Source organism: Symphalangus syndactylus, chromosome 23 (assembly GCF_028878055.3).
Source record: "Symphalangus syndactylus isolate Jambi chromosome 23, NHGRI_mSymSyn1-v2.1_pri, whole genome shotgun sequence".
NCBI lineage: Eukaryota > Metazoa > Chordata > Mammalia > Primates > Hylobatidae > Symphalangus > Symphalangus syndactylus.
This window is the reverse complement of record NC_072445.2, coordinates 27,429,845-27,455,791: the sequence shown is the minus strand read 5'-3', so window position 1 is coordinate 27,455,791 and position 25,947 is coordinate 27,429,845. Positions and strand designations below refer to the sequence as shown.

The window sequence follows — 25,947 nt, the reverse complement described above, 5'->3', positions numbered from 1 at the left end:
CTGGGAAATAAATTGAAGATGGCCAACATGGTGGGCACATGGTATGCCTCTAGGGGGCTCTCAGGACTGTCATTAAGTATGGGTTTGCTCTATGGTCTCTGCTGCTCTCAGGATTTTGGATACAAACTAACTCTAAAGTAGTCTTCACAAGAATCATGTGGTGACAGGCAGAGAGACAGTGGTATCCCAGACACTCCAGTAACGCGATGTTCATCAGCACTAGGCTGCTCCTGGCACATAGTCTGTCCCAGCAGCACCGAATCCCAACAGAACAGGAAAGCAATGTGTGTTATACAAAATACCAACTTTCTCGTGTTCAAGATCTCACCAGAGAACCTCTGAATATCAGCATCTTCTGAAAGCTAATTAGTTATTTTAAAAGTTGTGATTTTTTTCATGTAAAAAAGTGAAGTAAAAGGGGAATAAAAACCTTGCTCAGTTAGTAATGTATGCATTAAATAAAATTTGTATTGAAAAATAGTCACAGCCATTCTTCTATTTACCCATGATTCTTCTTTATTTGGCTGCTAAATATAGGGGCACGTTAGTACTGCTGTCAGCTTAATATTAAGTAGAAGGCATTAAAGGCTTGAACAGTGGTGCAAAAAGCTGTGGGTAAATCTCTCCTTTGCTGGCTGTTAGCAGAGCACTGTGATGCTATATAATTGCAGCAAACTCTTTTTTTGGTTCTGCTGCACTGCAGCTCATAAAGGGAGCACTCATTCTGGAAAAAAAAAAAAAGTTAAATCTAGCAAGTGGTTAGCACCAGCATTCCAAAAAACATCAGCAGCCTGTGTTTTCAGCCTCTGCTCCAACTTCATTGCTGTAAAATAAGAGAATATGGGAGTCAGGTTAAGATGAATAAATTTAAAACTATACACCTGAAAATTATACATTAATATTTGGGCATAGCATCTCCTACAAAAAAAAAGGTTTATACTACAATAGGAAAAGCTTATTTTTATTCCTTAAGTAGATCCTTCCTTGTTTCACTATTAATGGCATAATAAAGACACACAGCTGTACCTTTACATCAGACTCCAATCTCTTGGCAGTTCAGCAGAGCAGTTCTGGCCTCCTACAAAGTGCCATGATGGTTTTGAGGGGCTGGGGCTGCCTTAAGGAACAGCACTGTTATATCCCACCCACACCCTCACCCTTCCATGACTTGGCTGATGACTTAACTTCACTTTAGCATTGACTGCACCATTCCCTAAAATGCATCATCTAACAAGGAGGTAAACTGAATAGGGATTGAATTAAGTCCCAGCTTTTGCAAAAGGGAACGTTACAAAAGACCAAGACCAAATAACCTCTTGCTTTTTTTCGTATATTGATTTGCTTGATCTTACAATTTTGCTCTGTGGTAGAGGAGTGATTCCAATAATCTCTGTTCCTATGTGATAGGGTTGGACTGTCTGGAACAGATAAGATAAACTTAATTGAGTGGAAGATGGCTATTGGCAACTGTGAAGGCAGATTATACAAAAGAAAGTATAAAAGAAAACATGAGAGATGAAGCAAGAAGAGAAATATAGTTCTAAGTTCTAAGACATGTCTCTGATAGAACAATGTGATGGAATAACAGCAATGGAGAAACTGACCAGAACTTTCTATTTCCAGGTTCCAACTCCTGACTAACATGGGAGCCTTCTGAAATGCCTGGTAGAAAATAAAGGAGGTCAGTTGCCTTTCTGTAGGCAACTGTCTGTGCTTTGCCCTCAGCCAGATCATGAGGTGAAGAAGCAGGGGTGACTTAGAGCTGGCTCCTATGTGCAAGGTGTATGTCTTGGCCAAGCAGCTAAACAGGATTGTGAATCGCGGTTACATTCTGCATTATTATGAGAAAGTACATTTTAGACTAGAAGAAGGAGGCAGATGAAAAGCACTAACAAAGGGGTGGCTCATGACTGCTCTGGTTTGTTCTGGCCATAGAAAATCAACAGGCAAAAAGTACGAAGTAAGCTGTAGCTTTCATCATCTGGAATTCTCTGAAGTCCTAGAATGAAGGGAGGAAATGACTCAAGTACATCTCCTCATTAATTTTTCTGACAAATAAAAATTACCATTATTTTGCTTTTTCTGAAAGCACCAATATGATTTTTCTTAAAGTACCAGCATTTAGTAGTTAATTTTACGAGAGGTTTAAAGAAATGATCATCATTTGGCTAATACTTTTTAGGTGCCATGTATTTTATATGCTAAGCACTTTACATACATTTAGGCAGACCTTCACAATCATTTGATTCCATTTTACCAAGAATAAAATTGAAGCTCAGAAGGATTCAATATCACACCCAAGGTCATAGTGCTCCAAATTAAACCCCAGCTTATTCCACGTGTTTTATTTGCTTTTGTTGTTCACATAGCCATTACTTAGTTTGTCTTAGTCAAACTAAAACCTATACTGAGTCTGGCTTGTGAAATGGTGAACTCTATTACCAGGAGAGGTTCAATAGAAGATATATGAGCATATATGATGTAGATGGGATTATAACATTAAATAAAATATTGGAATAAATGCCTTCTAAGTTCCCTCTCAAATATAAAATTTTATTATAATAGGAATCATTAAATCAGACTGAAGCACCATAGGCAGATCATCCTCTGATGCCATGCCAGCAAGCTTAGCACTATTTCTCAGCTCTTCCCGAACCCACCAGCAGATCAAATAAATGTTTGGCCCCACAATTTAGCAGCCTATGCTATGACAGCTACAGCCATCATTTTAGACACTTTGTGAAGTTTTTCCTGTTTTTTTTTTGCCAATCTCAGTATAGATAAAGAGCTAAAAAACTTGGGAATAACAAAGGTGAACATGTAAGAAAAGTGAGAATCATCAACAAATAAATCAATTCTATTATCCAACTAGCACGCTGGCAGTTAAGGCTCAGTATTTTATTATATTGCCAATGAAACAACACACTTATTTTGGATATAAGAAAATATAAAATGCTTTGGAAGTCATAATTCTGGAACACAGTGAAACTCAAAATCTTGGTTTTTTTAAATTCAGAGTTAACTTTGGGTAATAGGTAATATATTCTTGTGAAACATTAAGCCAATATTACAGAAAGCATTTCTTAAAAGAATGTGCTGTGTGAGTTGGTTTTTCATTCCCATTAAATGCAAAACCAAATATGCATATTCTTTACTGCAAAATGAAAATAAAATAACCTACATATGTGTTCTTGGGAATATGAAATCAGGCTGCATGTATTGAGAACAAAAAGCCATTTCCAAGAAATGTGTATCATAATATGATTAAATGCTGCATGTTCTTTTTTTTTCCTGAAAGATTTCAAATGTTTTGTGCATTTATGTAACTATTGACTTTGGTGAAAAAAGACAAAATCTGGTATCAGAGTTTATTATCTATAAGCCAGAAGCTATAAAACGTTCAGTAATTAAGGTCCTATAAAGGCAGCCTCATAGATAAAGGATGCAGGTACAACAGACTCTAGAGAGTACAATGTTGAATCTGGGATCAAAACCCCGTGACATATGGATGATGTGAGCTCCAAATAATTATTAACCCTGATCTTAGTGTTTTGTTTGTTTCTCTTGGAAACTAGAAATAGTCTTCCCAAGCCACCACACAGAGGAGTTGTAAGTCCTTTTAGTTCCTGACTTCTGCTCAACTTGACAATGACTCACTACAATATCAAACCCAACTTTAATCTATTGAGATGACTTTGAAGGAGAGACCCCAAAATTGTCAAACACCCACTTCTCCTATAGTAGATTTAACTGAGTTTCTAAAGAGAAAAATAAATGAGACCTGTTTCTTTTTATTGGCTACTTCAGAACCAGACTCTCTCTGATTTTAATTCTGGTTCTCGCCAGCCAAGTGTAAGAGCAATTGGAAATTCAAAAAGAAATGCTTAATTCTTGCTGCTGAGCATAAGGGGAGAGATTTCCCTCCTCCTTCTTTTTCTTAAAGCATTTACTTTAGAAACTCATCGTTGTAAGCACTTTCTCCTCTCTTTAAAATGTATATAAATTCTTTTGAAAACAGGTGGGCCTTTTGTCAGGCCCTGAAAAGTCTCTTTCAAGGACTTGAGAACCACCTCCTTTAAATGTAAACAACCAAGAGAGATAGCATCCCTATCTGCCAGTTTCCAGGGAGGGTAAGACTCTAACTTTAGCTCAAGCCTGGCTCAAAGTTATAAAACAACCCCATGTCCTAAAGATATGAGAAGTTTACTTTGCCTTGCCTAAAGCCAGACACAGATTGTCATCCCAAATTCCAGGTGACTTTAGGATGAACTATGTATAATGAATGATGCTGTCATTTTTTTCTTACTTGAGGACCAACTTAACTATTGTTGATCTTGAGAATATGTATATAATGGGGTCTATCTCCTTGGCTATACCAAGGGTGAGATTTCTTCTTGTCTTTGCAGCCTCTTAGCAGATTGCCTATGATGCACATCACATTCTGGTTCAATGTTATTCAATAACAAAAAGGGTTTTCTTTCTCTACTGCCCTTGTGAAGGGAACTTCTGGGTTAGCAGAAAGGTTTTGTTTTGTTCTGCTTTTAAATTACATTTCCCCAACACAGGTTGGGGGCTTACAACACAAGAAAGTCATTTTGATGGGTCCATTGCTATCAAATTTGAGTATAGGAATATCCTTTCCTTTATTATTTCCCTGCTCACCTGATGCCTGGGAAAGGTGGCTATCTACTCAGGTACCTGTATCAGGTGTGTTTATTTTTATAAGACAAATTTACCCTGGCCCTGTAGCCATTTGTCTATCAATGCATAGGAATCTTCTTTTAATCAACAGGTAATAATATCCAGATTCCAAATTCTTGCCTGAGATTACAACCTTCAACTCTCAGCAATCCAAGATGTATCAAAGCTTCATTTTGAGAAATAATGTTTTGGAAAATTGCCTGAAAAGAATAGAGTGGGCCTTTTTCTCTTGATAATTTTATTTTTACCCTTGAATCAAACCAGAAAATGAGAGTGGTTTCCACGGGCAAGTAATTTATTTTCTCTTTTCTATGTTCTCATCCAGAGGATAAAGTCAGAGGAATGGGATGGCTGCTTTATACTCTTAGAAACTTAGACATCAGTGGAGGTTCTGAAATTCAAAATAAAATAAACTCAGAAAGCTTATATACCACCAAAGTGGCAAATCAGTCATAGTCACCTTGCTAACAGAATTGTTATCTTGTAAGCCCTTAAATGTTTATCAAAAATCTGCAAAGAGAAGGAATAAGAAAACACAAGAATTTGCTTAGTATGTGTTTTATGGGCAGCTAGTGAATGATTAGCTCTCAAGTTGTGTTAATAACAAATGAACCTGAAAGGTCAGAACCAAATGCATCTAATCATGTTTTGGGAAATCAATTGATCTTCAATTTGAAAATAAAATGCAGTAGTCATAGGGCTGCATGTAGCAGGTAATACAAAGAGGGGCAATCTGTTTATATCTCATTCTGCAGTATGACTTTCACAAATAAGTCTGCAGAAGGAGAAGTAGTTTATGGAGTGGTTGTGGATAAAAGAGTTGCTGAACTTACAAGATGAGAAATACAATAAAAAATAATTGTCACTACTAGAATTTAATTTTCTTCTAAGTAACTCAATTCAGAAATCATTTATCTCAGTCAATGAGTATGCTCTGCCTGTATGGTGTTGAATATTCACCTTCTTAGAAATTACTGCATTGGTGTGAACAGCAAAAATCTATGAAAGTATTCTTTGAAAATCAGCTGACACAATGGTCAAATCAATTATTTACAGATCTCATCTGCTTGTATGGAGTTTCATCAGTGACCGTGTATTTTAAGTGCTATCTAAAGTACAAATAAAACATTGTTTGGAATACACTAAGCCTCCAGACTCAGCTTGCACCAAATGCTATGCCAGCCCCATCCTAAGCAATTTCCAAACCTTATATGGAATGTCAAAGCAAACAAAAATAAAGTATTAAATTTTACTAATGAAATTACAGTGAATCTCAACATAGAACAGATCTCTCAAAATTAATCTACCACAAATTAAAGCACATGTTATTCCTTTAAGCCATTGGACAGGAATTTGTCGTCACCCAAGTTTTTAGTAATTGAAATCATTCACTGGAACAAATTCTTTCATGATCCTCCTACTTTTACTTTCTATTTTGGGTTTTCAGGGTTGAATGACCAATTTACTTGATTGGCCTTCCTAGACTGCCAATAAAGGAACTATAATTTGAAGATCTCAACCTTTGATGCATATTTGAATAATCCGAAGAGATTTTAAAACATACAAATACCTTTGTCACCTGTAAAGTTTCTTGATTTATTAATTTGTCTGGAGTGGATTCCTGTCATATGACAAGGAAGTATATTTATCATTGGTGTGTTTCGAAAGTCAATTACAGGTGAGTCTAATGTTCAGCCAGGGTTGAGAACCACTGAGCTAGATGTTAAGTGGAATTTTTTTTGAGTTAGTTCCTTTTAAATGAACTTTAGAAATGATGTGAGTTATAAAAATAATGGGTAAGTCAAATCTGATATATCTAACATCAGTTTGTATTTAAATGAATTACTGAGTTAATTTTAAAAAGGTAGTATCTACAAATAGCCTGATTTGATTCAAGAAATGACAAGTCTGGTAGTAAGCAAGACAAACTAATGTCTTTAGGAAATGAAAGAAAAACCAAGAGGAAAATTCTGAGATACCATCAAGGGCTCTTCCATAATTTTTTATTTGCACTGGGTTTGTAACTGAAATGGTTTATTCCTTTAGGTCATATAGTCATAAGAACAGAATTGCTTTATAAAACTGATGTTTCTTGGTTGTTGTTGAAGGTAAATAAATAACAGAGAAAAGGTTTGGGGGAAATATATTGGTCAATATTAGTCTGACCACACATCATAAGAAGTTGTAAAAAGTTGCTAAATTGCTCCAAAATGTGCCAATATTACTAAGAAGTAAAATACAGCAAACTGGAAGCACAAAATGGCCTTTTCCTTAATTATTTACATTTTTTTACTACTAATAGTTACTGTCTCTCACAAATATTAAACTTCAAACTCTAAATGTCATTTTTCATATATTCCAAACCTGAATCAAAATCATTTTATGGCAATCTTATCCACTATCTTAATTTTAAGTTTTGTCTCCAGGGTTGTGATAATTGGTGTAAAAAAAATGCAAATACTACATCTATACCGTTCTCTTTGGCTCACAAAGTCTTTTGCATTACCTAACATTCAGTAGTTCTCAATTTGTTATCTGAACTGACTGTTTTTGTAATTCAAATTACCAATTCATTTTCTCTTTTTGTGTACGAACACTCTTATTGTGTAGATATAGTCTATGTGAACTTGAACCAAAATTATCGTATTTGAAAGAAATACAAAGTTTCCCATTTTTTATATTCATCTGAAATGTGCAAAATTTATTTAATCATTCTTCTATTTCTGGACGTATGTATTTTTCTAATTTTTCACTGTTACACAATTTGCCACCATCATACTGAAAGAGCTAACACATTTGACAAAAAGTTATTAACTGTAATATATAAAAAGGGAGTTTACCACTCAACAAAAATATATTACCATACCAATAAATGCATAAGATGGTGCAAAAACAAAATAGATTTAAAAAGACAAAAATAACAGAAGAAATACAGAATTTTAACGTGCAAATTAATATTAAAAAGTTACTTTCCCTTTAAATTTGGCAAGTATTTTAAAATGTGATTTTAAAAGAGAATTAGATTATATAGATAGAAATATAAATTAAAATAGGGAAATTTGGATAAATATCTTTATCTAAATTAAAAATCCTAATTTAGATTAATTTAGACACTAGACAGAGAATAATAGAGTGCCCAAGAGGCACAGACTGCAGGCTGTCAGATTTGGATTCAATTTCTGATTGTGGAGACAATTCCTAGCTATTTGACTTGAGGCAATAGATTAAGTTCCTGCAGCTTTGGTTTTCTCATCTCTAAAAAGAATAATAATAGTACTTAACTTAAGAATGTTTTGTGAAAATTAAGTAAAACAAAGTGCATAACACTGTTTCTAATGTATAGTAACCTCTCAATAAATTGGGAATTATAATAATTCTCAATGCTGCCAAGACTGCATGGAGACAGATATTATTATAACACACTCCTCATATGGTAAATTACTACAACTTTCCAGAACAGCAATTTGGCTACATGTGTTGAGACTCTCCCATATGTTCGTAATCATAAAACCAATAATCCCATTTTTACAATATTATCTTAAAAAGTAACCAGAGATGTGGTCAAGGATATAAATGCATACCTATTCATAACACAACTTTATATTTTAATGACTAATGTTACAGTCTTATAGTATGACAGACCTTTTTAATTTTGCAGAAATAGGGATGCCAATTTAGGAAAAGTAGATAATATGCCCTAAATTGTGGAAAATATGGCTTGGAAAAGAAAATTCAAATTATACAGGGAATTTTATTATTGTTACTTCTCTTTTATATTATGCTCGTTTCTTCCTAAACTTGGAGGCTTCAAAATTAAGCATACTTCTTTTGTGAGGGTATTTTAAAGGAATGTGTGAGCTCACCCAGTCCCTTCTCAGAGATAAGTTTTTTAAAATCACTTTTTTTCTCCCATTTTCCACTTTATCTGAGGGGATGTAGAAGAAGAAAACACTGTTCAGTTATTTTTGCTCTTGATGAATACAAAAGTAAACCATGATGATAACATTTCTTTACAGAATTTTTGTCTTTGTTTCTATGGTAAAGCATTTTTTTTTAAAAAAAGAAAGTTGTTTGAATTTACTTTTTACTTATCAGCTCAAAACATTAAAGTAGATAAACATTTACATGAAATGCAGAGGCTATGACTGAGCTGATACACCTTTGTCTAAAAGCTGCATGCCATATATAAAATTCACTTGGGGAAGGTGGGGTTGGGGGTGCACAGTGAGCCTAGCACTCATCTTCCTATGAACTGAAACTGAGATACCATGAGATACTGTGACTCTGACCCTGAAAACACACCATATGGATTATGGGACATCCATTGACCCTCTAGAGAAAGAATACAATGGTGATTTCACATATGAACCCAAAAAGGAAATCACGAAACAGGCACTTGGGGTAGGAGTTGGTTTGTGGTCCAGGTATCACACACGGGGAACTCTACTGCTACCTTCTACATTGAGAGGCAGCAAGAATTTACTTATTTCACTATCAAATCCTTGTGACCGACAGACTGAAACAGTTAGTAATAATTCTTTCTTCTTTTATAAAAGCATAATTTTGTTAACATTAAAAAAATTAGATTGGTTATTACTACGATCACACAGAAATGGATAACTAGACGTCCAGTCCTATCTTACGTTTACCTCTTTGGAATCAAGAGCTTCATGTTCAGGAATAGCCACCATTGGATGACTCAGCTTCACAGAAAAGATGCCCAGGATATGATCAGGAGTAGAAGTGAGAAAAAAATAAGTGTTAAAATTTCATTTAAATAGATTGACAATCACATAAATATTTTATTGCAGATAACAGTGAATTCTACCAAGTATAAACATTAAGATTCAATTGTCACTAAAAGACAAAGGAAGATATTTTGGCAGAGGGTGAGTACTTTGAGTACAAGACCACATCTTATTTATTTTTATGTCACACATCAACTCTAACAGTGCTTAGCATATAGCATAGGCCCTCATTAATTATGTATGTAATGAAGGAATCGTCAAAATGCACTAAGAGATTTCACAGAGAGGAAACAAAGTTAAATTTATGCTTCACCCCTCACATAACAGGCCTCTAACTGGAAAGCTCCAAAGCAACAGCAACAAATCATGTTCAGACCCACAGTCAATGTAGATGCATCTATAGGCAGTACTTATTGGAAATGTAAAATATTGTGCTTTATTGTGACTATTAACAATCTCAATACACACGGACTTCATAAACATTGCAATCTCACCAGGTGATGTTATTATAATGTAATTTATATCACAGAGACACTTTAACAGAAGAGAAGGTCTTTTGTTATGTGGGAATTTTTATTACTATGTGGGTATTCTGAGAGCTACACATAAACTTCATAAGATAGAAGAAAGTCATTGATATGCAAGAAAGAGACAACCTAAGAGACACACACAAAGAGAAGGGAAGAGCAAACATTTGTAATAAAATCTGTTTACCCTTTTTTGGTATTAAACATTTATCCTAGCTCCAGCTTTAGAATCTCCACAGATCCAGTTTGATAGGAACATTTCTTATTTCTGCCATCCTTCTCAGCAAACCAGGGCTATTGAAATGATTGGACCCCTTTCACTTTCAACAGGGTCTTGCTTTGGGCAAAAAGTCTATGAACAGAGACCAGCTCTTAAATCCCCAGAGCAATTTGGAGGAGGCCAGTAATTTAGCCTGCCCTGGGGAAGACTCTAACCTTGGCTGCTAGGGAGGCCAAGAAGGTCCCCACCTGACATTTCCTCAGGTTACCCTTCGTTCCAACAGACATTCAAGAATGGAGCCAGTTTTTGTTTAAAGTTATAGCTTCACTAACTCCAAGCCCTTACACTCTGTTCCCAACTATAAAATCCTTTGGGTATCATAGCAACAGGACTCCTTCTAGCTGCCTGAGACCATTGCTTTAAATAGAAGCATGATCTGGCCCTAGAGCCAACTAGAAATCTAAATAGCATTCCAGGAAGCAACTGGAAACACCTACTTTCTCCTGTTCATCAGAGTCTCCTGAGATCCTAAGTATAGCTTAGGATCGGACTCTAGGTACTGCTTCAAACTTCAAACCCAAGTGATTTATCCTGGAAATAGCACAGTCATTGGTATAAGTAGGTTAAGTAGTACAGTATCTATATGAATCATCACAGTTTGTACAATGTCAAACGTCCAACCTCCTAATCTCCCAAAACAGAAAAGAAGAATCATCTTGAAATTTTAAAATCTTGGTAATATCCCAATAAAGCATTCAACTGAGATTAGAAAAGCAATTGAGTCATTATGTGATGCCTACTGTTATATTCCATTCTTCCTTTCTAATACAGGTATTCAGTAATTTTAATCCATTTTATTTTAATCTTGAATTTCAAAAACTATGTGTTGATTATCCTAATCAATGAAAGAGAACAGAAAATGACTGATCCTAACGAATTGGTAATCCTCAAACCATTTATATTTAGCTTTGGAATGCTTTCTTCTGTTTATGATCTTTTATCACAGTAGATTTGCCTTTTTACTATTCTTAAGCTGACTAAAAATGTGATATTAATGTGTTGTGAAGATTTATGGATTTAGTCATAATAATTTATTACATACTCACATAATAAATTCTTTATATGAGTTTGTTCATTTAGTTTTCACAACAACCTGATAAGGTGAGCACTAGTAATAAATACTCTGTTTCACATATGAGGAAACTAAAGCACTGAGAGGTAGAATAACTTCTTCAAGGCCCAAAACTAGTGAGTGGAACATCCATGCTGGAATCTAGCCTGAGAGTGTGCAGAGACTGTGCTCTCAAAGCAAGCGTGAGGTGGCAATATGCCCATGGGAAGATATGCAGGAAAAAGAAGCAGGGAAGACAGAGAGACAGGAGAAGTGAATGGAGTATGACATATAGCAAAGGGAAAAGCCAGGCACTGAAGTCAAGGGTGTCCCATTCAGAGACCAGGAGCATCTCAGGGCTGGCTGGTATAGCTATGAAAGGCCACACAAGAGACACAGTATAATGGAGCTTATATGTCAGAGGAGGAGTCTGAGCTTAATTATCTTAGGCAGTGAGAAGTTGTTCAAGTACTTTAAGTAGGGGACATGTGTGGTGATGTGGTCAGATTCCTCATTTCAAAAGAAGTTACTGTGGCTGATGTGCAAAATATGGAAATATGTGAATTGGAAGATACTTAAATAATGCATGAGAGATGTGGCGTGGCGGCAGGGCAGGAAAGTGGGGGAGGGGAGGAAGGGAGGGAGGAAGGGAAGGAACGGAGGAAGGGAGGGAAGGAAGGAAGGAAGGAAGGAAGGAAGGAAGGAAGGAAGGAAGGAAGGAAGGAAGGAAGGAAGGGAGAGAGAAAAAAAGAAGATTTTAATAAAAATATCATCTCAGAAAATACAATAGACTCAAGTTTTCTGGGTAATTCTAGCCTTCCTACTTTCCAGGATGAGCAAAGAAGCAGAGGGTAGATATGTTGCTATTTTGTCGATTAAGAAAGAAAAACTGGGAACAGAGAGAAATGTTGAATGCTAAAACCTCTGCCGAATGCAGAGGCTTTGTAATGCATGAGGACTAGAGATGTCAAATGGGGAGGACGATAATACATAGTATGAAAATTTTGCCAGTCAGAATGGAAACAGTGAAACTAAGCATGAAGACAAGTCCTGGCTGGGTGTGGTGGCTCACACCTGCAATCCCAGCACTTTGGAAGGCCTAGGTGGGTAGATCACAAGATCAGGAGTTTAAGACCAGCCTGGCTAACATGGTAAAACCCTGTCGCTACTAAAAATACAAAAATTAGCTGGGCATGGTGGTGTGTGTCTGTAATCCCAGCTACTCAGGGGGCTGAGGCAGGAGAATTGCTTGAACCCAGGAAGTGGAGGTTGCAGTGAGCCAAAATCATGCCACTGGACTCTAGCCTTGGCAACAGAGCAATACTCCATGTAAAAAAAAAAAAAAAAAAAAAAAGTTCTACATAGGTGAATGGCTTGCTATGCAGACTAGATGAATATTACAGGGCAGAGAGAGTCATCCAAGCTGGCATACTTGATGGTAAACACTGTGGAAAACAAACTACTATGTAGCCTCAAAGAAAAAAATAACTAAAACGTTACTAATATTAACATTGGAGCATTATTTAACATGGAAAGATGAATGAAATGGAAAATTCAAGAGAATTGAGACAAAGCATACTTTTATCCTGGATAGAAAATCCAGTCCTACATATCGTATAACAGATTAACTCAACCTTTGTTCACTCACCACTGTTGGATAAACACATTTGAATAAAACATTCAGTTGATTTTTTTATTACACTTTCGGTCACAGCTGCCACCAAACTAACACAAAGCCTTGTGAAGTGTTTGTCACTAGCATGCTGCTTTCTCAAAAATATCACTGCCTCTTCTGAGGTAATATAAACCACACCCACAAAGAGATAAAATCCCCTCACACCAACTGAAGAAATGAGAATGTAGCAACTGGAAAAAAATAGGCAAAATGTGGTTAAATCAGTTAATTAAGTCTTTAATGTACACAAGAAATGGAATTTAGAGCTTTAGCTTTTGTGAAACAGTTCTCTCTTCTTGAGTGGCGATAAAGTATGTTTTCTGGACTGCCAGAAATTATGAAGCTGAGGGAGTGTTACAGGAAGTTTTAACATTTTAAAATCACCACGGGTGCCATACATTCCATCCAGAATTCACTTCTGTGGGATTGCTTTTATGTTCAACCATATCCTCTTGTCAACCTCCTTCACACCATTTGTCTTCAGTTATCTGTACCTTCTGCTTCTGTCTCTCCACTTAGATTTCTGAACTACTAAAATAGAGCATAACCTTCTCAAGACCATCCCTCAAAAGCGGACATTACAAATTATTGTAGCAATACCCACATCAAATACTGTCTGTTTCATAAGTATAACGTTGTCATTACGAGACTAGACACCATTGGAAGTCATAGATTATAAATAACTAAAACTAACTCATTGTTAGTTGTTCTGTACTTAGCATAGGACCCAACCAGCACAGAGTAGACACTGAATGAGTATTGAATGAATAAATTAATAAAAGAAAGGAAGAATTCGATGGCTACAGAAAAGAAACAGTTTTCTGACTTGTAAAATTAAAGAATTCTGAATTAGTGAAGCCTTAGGAAGTGTTAACTGAATGCCTAAAAGATATCCTTTGTATGAGATTTTGAAAACTGAAGATCCTTCAAGTAGAGCTATCACACAAGTGAGCTCTATTTGATCCTCATATTTCTTTTGCTTTAAAAAGAATTAAATTTAGTAGTCAGTGTTTAAGTCCACAGGTTATACATGCAGGTTTGTATTTCTGGTTTCTCTTGATCTGTTCAACACTAACCTTGCAATTTTGTGACTCTGGACAGTAGCCTGTGCCTTTTAGATGAAGCTAAAGATCTCATATAAACATAGTCCCCACCACTCCTATGAGGAGGCCAAAGGTCAGAGGTTACCCATTATCATGATTATGTACATAATCATGATTATATACATATCATGATAATATGTTATAGGTTATATTTATTATCATTATATATATTATACATTTATATATTATATATTATAATATACATTATATTTATATTATATATTATAATATACATTATATTTATATTATATATGTTACACATATTATATTTTAATATATAATATAATATATATATAATATATATTTTAATATATATTATATATATTAATATATATTAATATATTTTATATTATATATTATATAATATATATTTTATATTATATATTATATAATATATATTTTATATTATACATTATATAATATATATTTTATATTATATATTTTACAATATATATATTTTATATTCTATATATTGTGTTATATATATATTTATATATATATATATATATATCTCCGGCTTGTTTCATTCACTTTGGAGATATGCCTAGCCCAATAAAGTATTTGTGTTATTTGTGTTTTTAATCCCTGATTTACAACATATCACAGTGCGCTAGAGGAACCCAGGAAAATTGTAAATCTCAGATTCTGGCAGGGTAGGTGTGGAGAGGGGCCTGAGATTCTGCATTTATGACAGGCTGTCAGCTGGTGCTGATGCTACCACAGGTAGAATAGTAAAGCCATTGCCAATATCTTTGTGTGAATTGATGAAATGAATTTGTTTCAAATATTTATCTATTCCAACTAAAATTAACTATATTCAAAATGTCCTAATCAAATTCAGATACATTGGAGTTGTATAGTTAGATCATTTACCACATATTTGATTATTAAGTACCTGCTAATAGGTCAGGCACTTGGCTAGATGTTAGGGATATAACAATCAGTGAACAGACATTGTCACCTGCCTTGAAGACTACAGTCTAGCAGGAGAGACAGATAGTAATTATATACTCAGGAATATATAAGTACAAACACAAAATAATGTGTTAGGAAGTAAAAGTACTGAGTCTTACAGGGGTTCATAATAGATGAATCTAACCTAAACTAAAAGGATGAAGGCATATTTTTCCCAGGGGCTGAAATTTCGGGGATGCTACCTCATAGGAATAAGAAGCATGATGAGTGCATATGGAATTAGTCGCTGAGAAGAAATTACTCACAATTGGGCTGATTGAAAAATAGGGAGAAAATTCAGGTGGATGAGTAAAATGAGTGAGAGAGAGATGTCATGTCAGAAACTGAGGACAGAGAATTACTATGAAGAATTTGTGTTCATCAACTTCACTTCAGTGTCATCTGTAAACCCTTGAAAGTGCTTATTAAATGAATGAAAACTGTTAAATATGAGCTTTCCTGCAAAGGACATGATCTCATTCCTTTTTATGACTGTGTAGTATTCCATGGTGTATATGTACCAAATTTTCTTCATCCAGTCTATCATTGATGGGCATTTGGGTTAATTCCATGTCTTTGCTATTGTGAATAGTGCTGCAGTGATCACACGCATGCATGTGTCTTCATAATAGAATGATTTATATTCCTTTGGGTATATACCCAGTAATGAGGTTGCTGGGTCAAAAGGTATTTGTGTCTCTAGGTCTTTGAGGAATTTCCACACTGTCTTCCACATGGTTGAACTAATTTGCACTCCCACCAACACTGTATAAGTGTTTCTTTTTCTCCACAACCTCGCCAGCATCTGTTATTTTTTGACTTTTTAATAATACCCATTCTGACTGGTATAAGATGGTATCTCATTGTGGTTTTGATTTGCATTTCTCTAATGATCAGTGATGCTGGGCTTTTTATCACGTGATTGTTGGACGCATCATCCTTAGTGAAATAACACAGGAAAAGACAACCAAATACTGCATGTTCTCACTTGTAAGTGGGAGCTAAATGATGAGAGCACATGGACACATAAAAGGGAACAGACACGGGCCTATCAGAGGGTGGAGGATGGGAGGATGGAGACAGTCAGGAAAAACAACTAATGAATACTAGGCTTAATACCTGGCTGAGGAAATAATCTGTATGACAAATCCCCTTAACATACATTTACCTATGTAACAAACCTGCAAATGGACCCCCAAACTTAAAAGTAAATAAACATATAATATATATGTTTGTGTGTATATATATATATATGTGTGTGTGTGTGTGTGTGTGTGTGTGTGTGTGTGTTTTCCTCATTTCCCCAAAAGACTGCAAGCTTCTTGATAATAGGTCTCATCATATCCTAGCAGTGTGCACCAAACACTAGTTGATTGGTTTTACTGCTCACAATTCTATACCCTGGAATAAAACATAGGCAATGCTCTGAGTTTTTTCTTTATTGAGGCCTGTGGATAATACGTGCTATGGGGAAATAGCTCCTCTCAATGATAGTTAGAAATATGCCTCTCATATCAAAAAAAGAATTGGCTATATGTCTTAAAGATTTAATCTGTATTAGACCAAATATCAAAAATATATTACAACATTTATTAATATTTATTTTTAGGATTTAAATATTTATTTTCAGAATTTAAAAGTAGAGCATATATTTGTGGTGATGTCCAAAGGTTCCCAAGTTTGTCTATCTAATTAATTCCCTTTGTGACCTGGGGAAAATCACTTCGTGTCTGGGCTTTAGTTTTTTCATCTTTAAAGTCTGGGCCCTAAATAGATGAGTTTCAGTTCCTCTTTTACTTGGATAATTCATTGGTTCCATGATGCTTAAGCAAAAAAATCTATTGATTGATAAATGATGCTATCTCAGAAATAAAGGTCTTCTTTATGGCATCTCCTGCACTGAGCCATAGCTGAGGTAGAATTTATTCCGATGGGGATGGTAAAATGAACTCCCCAATCTTAACTGGAATCCTTAATATCGGTTCTTAGTTCTGCTTATTTATTCCTTGTATGAACTGTCACAAACTATTAACTTTCACAACGTTCTTTTGTGTATTCTTTTGGTTATTATATACTCACTTGATAATACATGTTGGTTGATATATTCTGTTGAAATGCATGTTAATTGTTTCATAAGCCCACCAAACACTCACTGCTGAATATTGGTCATTAATATTGTTATATTGGAGTCTCAATTCTAAGAATACTCATAAGAAAACATAGGAATTTTCTGTCCTGATCTTTGTGATAGATCTGAAATATGACTGAAAACTCCCAAATTATACTATTTTTATTCTTGGCCTTTCCTCTTCCATCCCAAGAGATAAAGACTTAAGGCATGTTAGAATTTCTTCTTCCAAAGACCACTTTCTAGACATCAGTGTAAGGGAATTTTTGTCTGTTCATTATTGTATGTCCAGCCTGTTAAAAAAACAAATACCACATCCTATTGTTGACTTACATTTTTCATCCAGAGTTGTTTCTTTCTCAACTGGAAAACCACTTACCTAAGGGGATTAACTACACCATTCACTTTTTTCAGTGCACAGCTCCCAGGTTATAATGAAAACAGAGTAAAACATGTATTCTAACACCATTTCAGATCTCAAAACGAATTCCAGAAGTCGAAATTGGAATTGACAAGGAAGCATATTTGTTGTTCTTTTTGTCTATCCTTTAAGAGAACACTTCGTTACTTAGTACTATAGGCAAAACATCATTTTCAATTGTTTTCAATATCATACCAGTCTAGTACAATCATAAATCAAATGTCTATTTCTTCACAAAATAAAATATTGGTGGAATATTTTTCTCTCTCCGTTTTTTATCTTCTATAGATTTTAAGGAATATTGTACCTCTTATTCCAGTGCGACATAAAATAGAATATAAACAGCTGTGTGTTAATACACTTGAGTTCATAAATATTTTTGGAATCCCGCCCCCAAGTTAATCCCATCCAAGGTCTTCCTAATTTGCCACCAGTTACCTCTAAGTTGCAGGAAATCTATCCCAGATCCCAGGTGTAATATCAACAGATGTCAATTGATGTGTTGCAAGGATTTGGAAGAGTATTTAAGAAAAGAAATAGGTATGACCGTGATAGGGTCAAGCCATCCCCTCTCACCTTAGACCCCGTACAAGATCCCATTCCACTCTCCTCTAACAGTACATCCCCAAGAGCATCACTAAGGATGTGGGGGCCAAGAGTTGGTTGAGGAGGGAGAGGGTGTGTGGTTGGTTGGCAGGCAGATGAGCTAAGGACTGTATGTCTATAGGTAACAGAAGGGTTTCTTTCTATATGGTGCCTGCCAGCCCCATCTTCCTGGCATTGGGCCACATTCCTCCATTCCCGTACCTTCCTATGCATTGTTTCAAACTACACTTCAAAATTATGTAAGCTTTTTCTGACCCTTTTACCATCTCCTTTATGTATAATGCCTTTAAACTGTCAGTACACCCAGTGTTTTCCTTCCACCTCCACTTCTTGCCCTACATGGTCTAACTATATGGTCCTGTCAGGCACTCTAACTTGGTCTTAGATTGCGGCCATTCCTGAGCCAACCGATGAAGTCCAAAATCTTCCTTCTGGAGAATCTGTCTTCTTTTACTTCCAGCATGTTCTTGCTAGAACCACAAACTAACACTTATGACGGTTTTTTATTCAAATTTCAAAGGATAAAATAAATGAGGTATTTACCAATCGTTAAGAAGCCCTTAAAGAAAACTCTCCACCGTCAGTCAGTTTCAGCCATCCCAGAGTGAGATCTTTTGAGAATTAGAAGAAAAATGTTCATAGTACTGCCAAATTTGCCTACGATATCACCTGGGATTTTATAAACTGTTAAAAGTTCATTCAAATATGGGATGATTAAAATATATTCTCAGGCATTCAAGGCCTTGGAATATTTGCTAAATAAAAACCTGTCTTAAAAACTTTCTTGGGTCAAAGACTTAAATAAAAAGAGAAAGACATACAGGAGGAAGCCACAGGAAACATGGGAAGAAAGGGTAATAAAGCAATCTGATTAAGCGTGTTGCTACCATAAAAACAAAACAGAACAAATCATGAATTACTATGAAAAAGAAAGAGAGAAACTATAACCACAATATGCCAGAAATAAACACCTAGAATTGAACACTATCCATGTGATGGGAGGCAATAGAAGGGACCAAATGGACTTGTCTTACGAGAAGAAGATACAGATATTGATACAGGCACATAAATACGAATACAGACCTTAAGGACCATCAACAGCAAAAAAAGGTTAAATACATTTTAAACCAGTAAATTAAAACTACACCTTTCCAATAAAAAACTGAAAAGCAGAAATAACAGATAAGTTACGAAAAATGTGATAATATGGCAGAATTAAGGTTATGTAAGGAGACAATCTCAGGTATTAAGAGAAATCTCTCAAGATAAAAAAAATCAAGATCAGAAAATATCTGGACAACAAGAGACATACACACAAATAAAAGTCATACAAATTTGAAAATCAAAGTAGGAAAAAGATCTGTCTTTCCAATATGAACCAAACTAAAACTTGAATAGTAATTTTATTATCTTAAAAATGGAATTCAAGAAGAAATGCTATAAGGGACAGAAAAAAAGATATTATATACTGGTAATAAAATCAATGAACCAGAAAATATGACTATCATAAACATATATTCCTAAAAATAGAGCCTCAAAGTATTAAGATTTTCCAGTGTTGGACTTCTAATGCTTTGAAAGCAAGTTGTGGTCTTACACTTCATTTGAACGCCTTCATAAAGCTAAGAAATTGTTTGATGTCTAATGGTAGCTAAATAAATATTTTTATAAAACCTGAGGAAGGGCCCACCCTCACAGTCATATTCTTGTTCCCCCAAAGAGATTTCCATTTGATTCACGGAACTTATGGAACATATGTCTTATATGAAGGCGAGTGGGTATCATTATTTGATGGCTGTAAGTTAAATGTCTGAGCTGTGCTTTCATTAGTCACACATCGGTAAACAACAAATCTAGCAATCTGAAAGAATTTTATGCTCATATTTTGGCGAAAGGAGTAAAACAGTGGTCACATTAAGCAAGATAAAGCAACATAGAAAAATTTTGCCCTGAAGTTTCAAAATAAGAGACTCCTTGGCTGTGCAAATATTACATAATGAAAATAGATTTTGTTGCATGGGATATGTAAAAGGATCACAAAATACATTAAGGCAATGAGACAACTAGGTTGAACTATATGAAACTGATAAAATTGATATTTGTGTAGGTAAAAAGCTACTGAATAATGGCAGTTTCATGTGGTGCAACCTAAAAAACTTTTTTAAAAAACAAATAATAGCTTTTCAAGAAGGTTAGACAAGCAATTACGTTCAAAAGTAGACAAAATATGTATTTTTAAAACTCAATTTGCAAAGATAAAATGCTTCTATCCTGGTTTTCATTGTATTTCAGGGTTAATAATGCATGGCTCACAGCTGCTTCCTTCTACTGCGCATTCACTCAGCTAAGACAATTGTCCTAACCCTGAGTTACTTGACTCTCTGTCATCCTACTGCCCACAGCCAATGGCTGACTGGTAAAGGGCATAAAAGGGTAGCTCCTTTGCATCAGGTGTGGATAACTCTGCCATTTATTCTCTAGAGCCTTCTCCCTATGAATTAAGCCAAGGCTGGCCTTGAACTGAAGTCACATTTGCTCAGCTCTTATTTGAATTCAACTCCCTTCTTTACAGGAAGCTTTTCTGAAGAACCCTCCCTCAATAAATCACCAACATCTGAACCCCTGTCTCAGGGTCGGCTTTTGAGGAACCTGATTTAAAATATCACATGAAGGAAAAGGGACAGGTGGCAGATGTGTGTGGTGAAATACAGAGAGCTCATTATCCCTTAGTGCCTCCATCAGAACAAGGTGCAAATGGATGGCAGTTTATTTTCTCTCTGTCCATAAAATACAGGCACAGTCAGTAAATTCCAAAGGCCAGCATGTTATTTTACAAGAGCTTTAAAAATCATGTTTCTCAAAGTATACTTTTCTTCACTAAAACTGTTATCCTGCCTACCTGCAACCATACATCTCTTTCCAATTATCAAATTCCTAATTTCTTAAATGATTTATTTTAAAATGTTACAGTGAAAAATTCCAGCTAGATACTATATGTCCAATGCCAGACAACACATGAGCTCGGGGCAGGTGTTCTTGCTACTAAGATTAAGCCAAAAAGAGAAACATGAAAAAGAAATTGATTGTTCTCAGTTTCCTGGAAAAAAATTTAAAAGTCAACTGTTTTATGATTAATTAAGTACACTTTAAGACTGGTAATTAGATAACCAGAAACATGCCCAGTTTCAGATTCCAGCCTGTCATTAAGGCATGTATTCTGTTGAAATGCTCTTTTTGCCCTCTAGTGGAGAACCTAGCTAAAAATGATTGATAATTCATTTTGCAAAACCACTTATCTTAAAATATCTGCTCATTGACGTTCATTTTTTAATGTTAAAAGTCAAATTAATTTGCATTTAGTCATTTTGAACAGAATGTTCTTTGTGAATGTATTAAACACATTCATTCATTTTGAAAACAATTTGGCATCATCAAATAGTGTACATGTTTTGGTTTCCTAAAAAATCTTAAAACATTTTTAAAAACCCATTTTATGTTTGATAAAGTCTTTTTTCCAATTCCAACAATCTCAAATATTTTATATTTTAAATCATCTCGAGAGCTATCTAATCTCCATTATCTTTAAAGCTTGTCAGAAAGGTTTTAGAATTGAGAGCAAAGCTGTTTATTTCTATGATGATTGAAAATAAATTACCTTGGTTTATTCACACATATTTCTAATCACACATAAAGTTAGAACATAAACAAACATTATTAATGAGGAGGTTTGAGGGATGTTTTTGCCTCCAAAATTCAAGATGACTTTTTTCAATAAATGTGGCTGCCTCATACAATTTTGTCAGAGTACTAGATGTTTAGTTGTTCTCTTAGCCACTAACCTTTGCAAAGTGGAAAGTTCTGCCAAAAGAATGTTGTTGCCTGGAGATGAAATGTGAAAAGCATTCTGGAATTCATAAGCCCAGGCTCTGCCAGTAACTCATGCCATGGCCTTGGGTATGACACTTTGCATCTTTGGGCTTCAGTTTTCTTATCTGTAGACTGAAGGAAGTCAGATGGCCTCAGCAGTTAGTTCTAGACCTGATTTACATACATGGTGCTGCGTTTGACCAAATGGAAGCCTGTGCGTGATTCCCGGGTGGTGGTGATGGTGAAGGTGGTAATGCCGCTTTATTGATAGACGTTAGGGAGGTGTCTCAAAGAAAATTAATCAAGCATCAGCTTTTAAGCTATTCTGCAAAATTTTGTACAAATTATATATACTTTCTGAGCTTCAGTTTCTTCATATGTAAAAGAAAAAATAAACTAAACCCTACTTCATGTTTTTTTTTTTTTTTTTTTTTTGAGACGGAGTCTTGCTCTGTCGCCCAGGCTGGAGTGCAGTGGCGCAATCTCGGCTCACTGCAAGCTCCGCCTCCCGGGTTCACGCCATTCTCCTGCCTCAGCCTCTCCGAGTAGCTGGGACTACAGGTGCCCACCACCACTCCCGGCTAATTTTTTGTATTTTTAGTAGAGACGGAGTTTCATGGTGGTCTCCATCTCCTGACCTCGTGATCCGCCCGCCTCGGCCTCCCAAAGTGCTGGGATTACAAGCGTGAGCCACCGCGCCCGGCCTATGATTGTTTTAAAATCTAAATAAAATGCTGCATGTGAAGTGGAATGTTGTCTACTTTTTCTAAATATGCTCCTTATAAAATTTCAGTGACTTCTCAACTCACTCCCTGCTTTTTCCCCCCAGTTCGGATAACTCATTATGCTTAGGAAGGTGGAAGCTATCTAGTAATCTTAATTGATGCTAACTTCACATTATAGTTTCTGATTCCAGTTGCTTCTTCAATGCTCTGGCCTGCTTTCGTTTTCTCAAGTTTGCCCTGTTCCTTTTGCTGCCCCCTCTAGCTGGAATGCCCAGCCCACTCCCAGCCTTCATTTCTTTTCAGACCTCAGATTCAACACCATTTTCTCATTAAGTCTTTCCTGATTCATCAGACTGGATCAGGACCTCTGATACATATACTCATACCTGCCCAAATGTCTCTTGCATGGCAGTTGTAACAGTTATCACTAAGCATTGAATTTTTTTCTTCTTTAATTTCTGTTTTCCCTATGTAGAAAATAAGGACTTGAAAAGGCCCCCATGTCTCTGTCTGCTGGCTTTCCAGTGCATGGCCAGCACAAACACAATGCTTTGCACCTAACAGATATTCAGCACATCTTTATGAAATGAATAAATGTGTTTTGTCAACTTCCAGACTCCCGAGTTCCTAGACTTTAAGTTGGAACAAAAAGGTTGCAAAGTCTATGCTTTTTGTTTTTAGTAAGAAATTAGGCTATTAGTTAGTCAAGGTTTTGGTAACCTTGAACCAAATCACTTAATGTTCATTTTTCTAATTTTGAAGCTATGTACAATTGTAGACGCTTATCTCAAAGAGCTGTTTCTTTATTCTTAACAAATACTCATAAAAGATTTTTCACATCTTTAGATTTAAATATTTACAGCATATATTAGAAAAATAAGTTGTTATTTCAAAGCCCTCTCAGCCTTTAAAGCGGTAGGGGAAGGTTAGAATTACTTTAGATTTTCCTTTCTCCAGATAAGTCATAATCTCTATTAACTCTTGTTGATTGATCTTTGTTAAAATATCAGAAGAAACCTCTGGCAAAAAATATTTCAGAGGAGCTACCAAAAAAATTCAACCCATGCTTGAAAATATGCCTGTAATATTAATATTGTAGTTTTTATTGGATTTCTGCAGATTTACAAGGTCAATTCTCTGAGTAGCAATGCAATGATAATACCAATTTACATGCTCTCAATAACGTTACCAATATAAACTTTACACACGTACTAAATTTGAAAATAAGTAAGTAGAAGAAGAAATGAACAAGGAAAGTCAAACTTCAATGTTTACAGGGTGAAATATCCAAGGAGTTTAAGAAAAGAATGCTCGTGGCTTAGGAAGCAGGCTAAAGCCAGCTTGTGAAGGGGCCTCTCCCACCTACCCACTCTGGACATGAAAGTTTCTTTCCTTTCTCTGTCCTCCTACCTCATTCACACAACATCGGACCACCATGAAAACTCACCGGAGGTTCCAGAGTAGGTATGCCAACCCCTAATCCTCTATGATGGGGAAACGAAAGGAGTTAGCTGTCTATTGCTATTGTTTTTCATTTCTCCTATTTCCTACATGTGCATTTCTCATTCAGGATACATTTTGCTAGGTAGGCTGTCTCACTATTCTAACAGATGATTCTCCCTTGCCTTATTATAAGTGGAGTGATTCTTTACATAGAGAAGACAGAAATAACGCGTATAATTGAACTGAAAATACATCTATTTGCTCACTCTCCTCCCCCTTTTTCATTTCAGACAAGTTATATTCCTTCTTTATTCTTAATCTACAATCTCAAGAGCATCTGCTTAGAAAAAAAGGCTAAGAAAAAATGATCAGTAAATATTCTGTTGACACATCATAAAGGTAAAATGTATTATAAGTAAATGCTCCATATTTTTTAGCAAAAACATAATTCTAATATAAATAATTGCTATAAGTTAAAATATCTTTATGAAAAGGTCACTTTAATTTTTTAAAAAAGGAAATCATAAGAAAGTACATGTTGGCAGCTATGGTATTTTTTTCAAAGAGAAAGGACTTTTAATAACTGAAGTAGCATACCAGAAAAAGTTATACACCTTCTGATTCAGTAAGTCTATGAATACTGAATGTGTAAACACTCAGGCCCAATTGTAAACATTACAAGAACATGGGGACAATTTTGATTAACAGCTAAACCAAATATTTCATAATTTATTCTAATAAAAAAATCCTAAGCTAATATACTAGATACATTACAGTATATACTATATATACTCTCTCCATATATATTTAACAGTTGTGTTTCCTTTTACTTACTAGGAGTTATATGAGGAAAAAATAATTATAATCTAGTACTTATAAACATGCCAATATAATTTTTCTTTTAAAGTTTTTTATAAGAAAGTTCATTTTCTTGCCGAATCATTAGAGAATTTAAAAGGCAAAAAAAAGAAATGTCTGTTATTATAGGGGAAGCATAGTGTTTTCTATGAGGTGAAAACTTTGAGGTCGCCCAGTTCTTGGGATTTCTAAATTTTTTAAGTTGTAAGTAGGTTTAGGAATCTGCTTTGTTCTTTTTTCTTTTTTTTTATTTTTTGAGACAGAGTCTCACTCTGTCGCCAGGCTGGAGTGCAGTGGCGCGATTTGGGCTCACTGCAACCTCCACCTCCTGGGTTCAAGCAATTCTCCTGCCTCAGCCTCTCGAGTAGCTGGGACTACAGGTGCACGCCACCATGCCCGGCTCATTTTTTGTTTTTTTAGTAGACATGGGGTTTCACCATGTTGGCCAGGATGGTCTGGAACTCCAGACCTCATGATCAGCCTGCCTCAGCCTCCCAAAGTGCTGGGATTACAGGCGTGAGCCACCATGCCTGGCCAGGAATCTGCATTTTTCTAAAGCTCCCCAGATAATTCTGAAGCAAACAGCCCAATCTGAGTCCTAAAGTTAGGGTTTTGAAACTGAACTAAATGTCCTACTATTACAGCTGAAGAGACAGAAACCCGCAGGAAGAGAGTGAAATGTGTGGCACAATAACATTTACGTAAATTATATCATATGCACACAAAATAACACTGCAACTTTTGAAAGAAAACGCACAAACATACACATCACATAGTTTAGAATATTTCTCTGGGGGCAGAAAGCAAAGAAGAGTGAGAAATGGGAATTAAAGGAAATACATATGTGAACAAATCAGAAA

The 25,947-nt window shown here is 35.4% G+C and overlaps 1 protein-coding gene across 5 annotated transcripts in view; it reads right to left on the bottom strand.

Annotated features, from left to right (window-relative positions):
- Window positions 1-490: 490 nt before the first annotated feature.
- The window catches only part of MLIP (muscular LMNA interacting protein), a 155,883-nt gene continuing 130,426 nt past the window's right edge, over window positions 491-25,947 (bottom strand). For 3 of the 5 annotated variants that reach the window (XM_063632803.1, XM_063632804.1, XM_063632805.1), the window contains 2 exons: window positions 9,351-9,404; window positions 491-724 (listed from right to left, as the gene is read on the bottom strand). In XM_063632803.1, coding sequence (XP_063488873.1) covers window positions 557-724; window positions 9,351-9,404 — 222 coding nt within the window. In that variant the 3' untranslated portion in view covers window positions 491-556. Of the gene's footprint in view, window positions 824-9,350; window positions 9,405-25,947 lie in introns of all 5 variants that reach the window. The other 2 variants (XM_055263585.2, XM_063632806.1) reach the window with 2 other exon arrangements.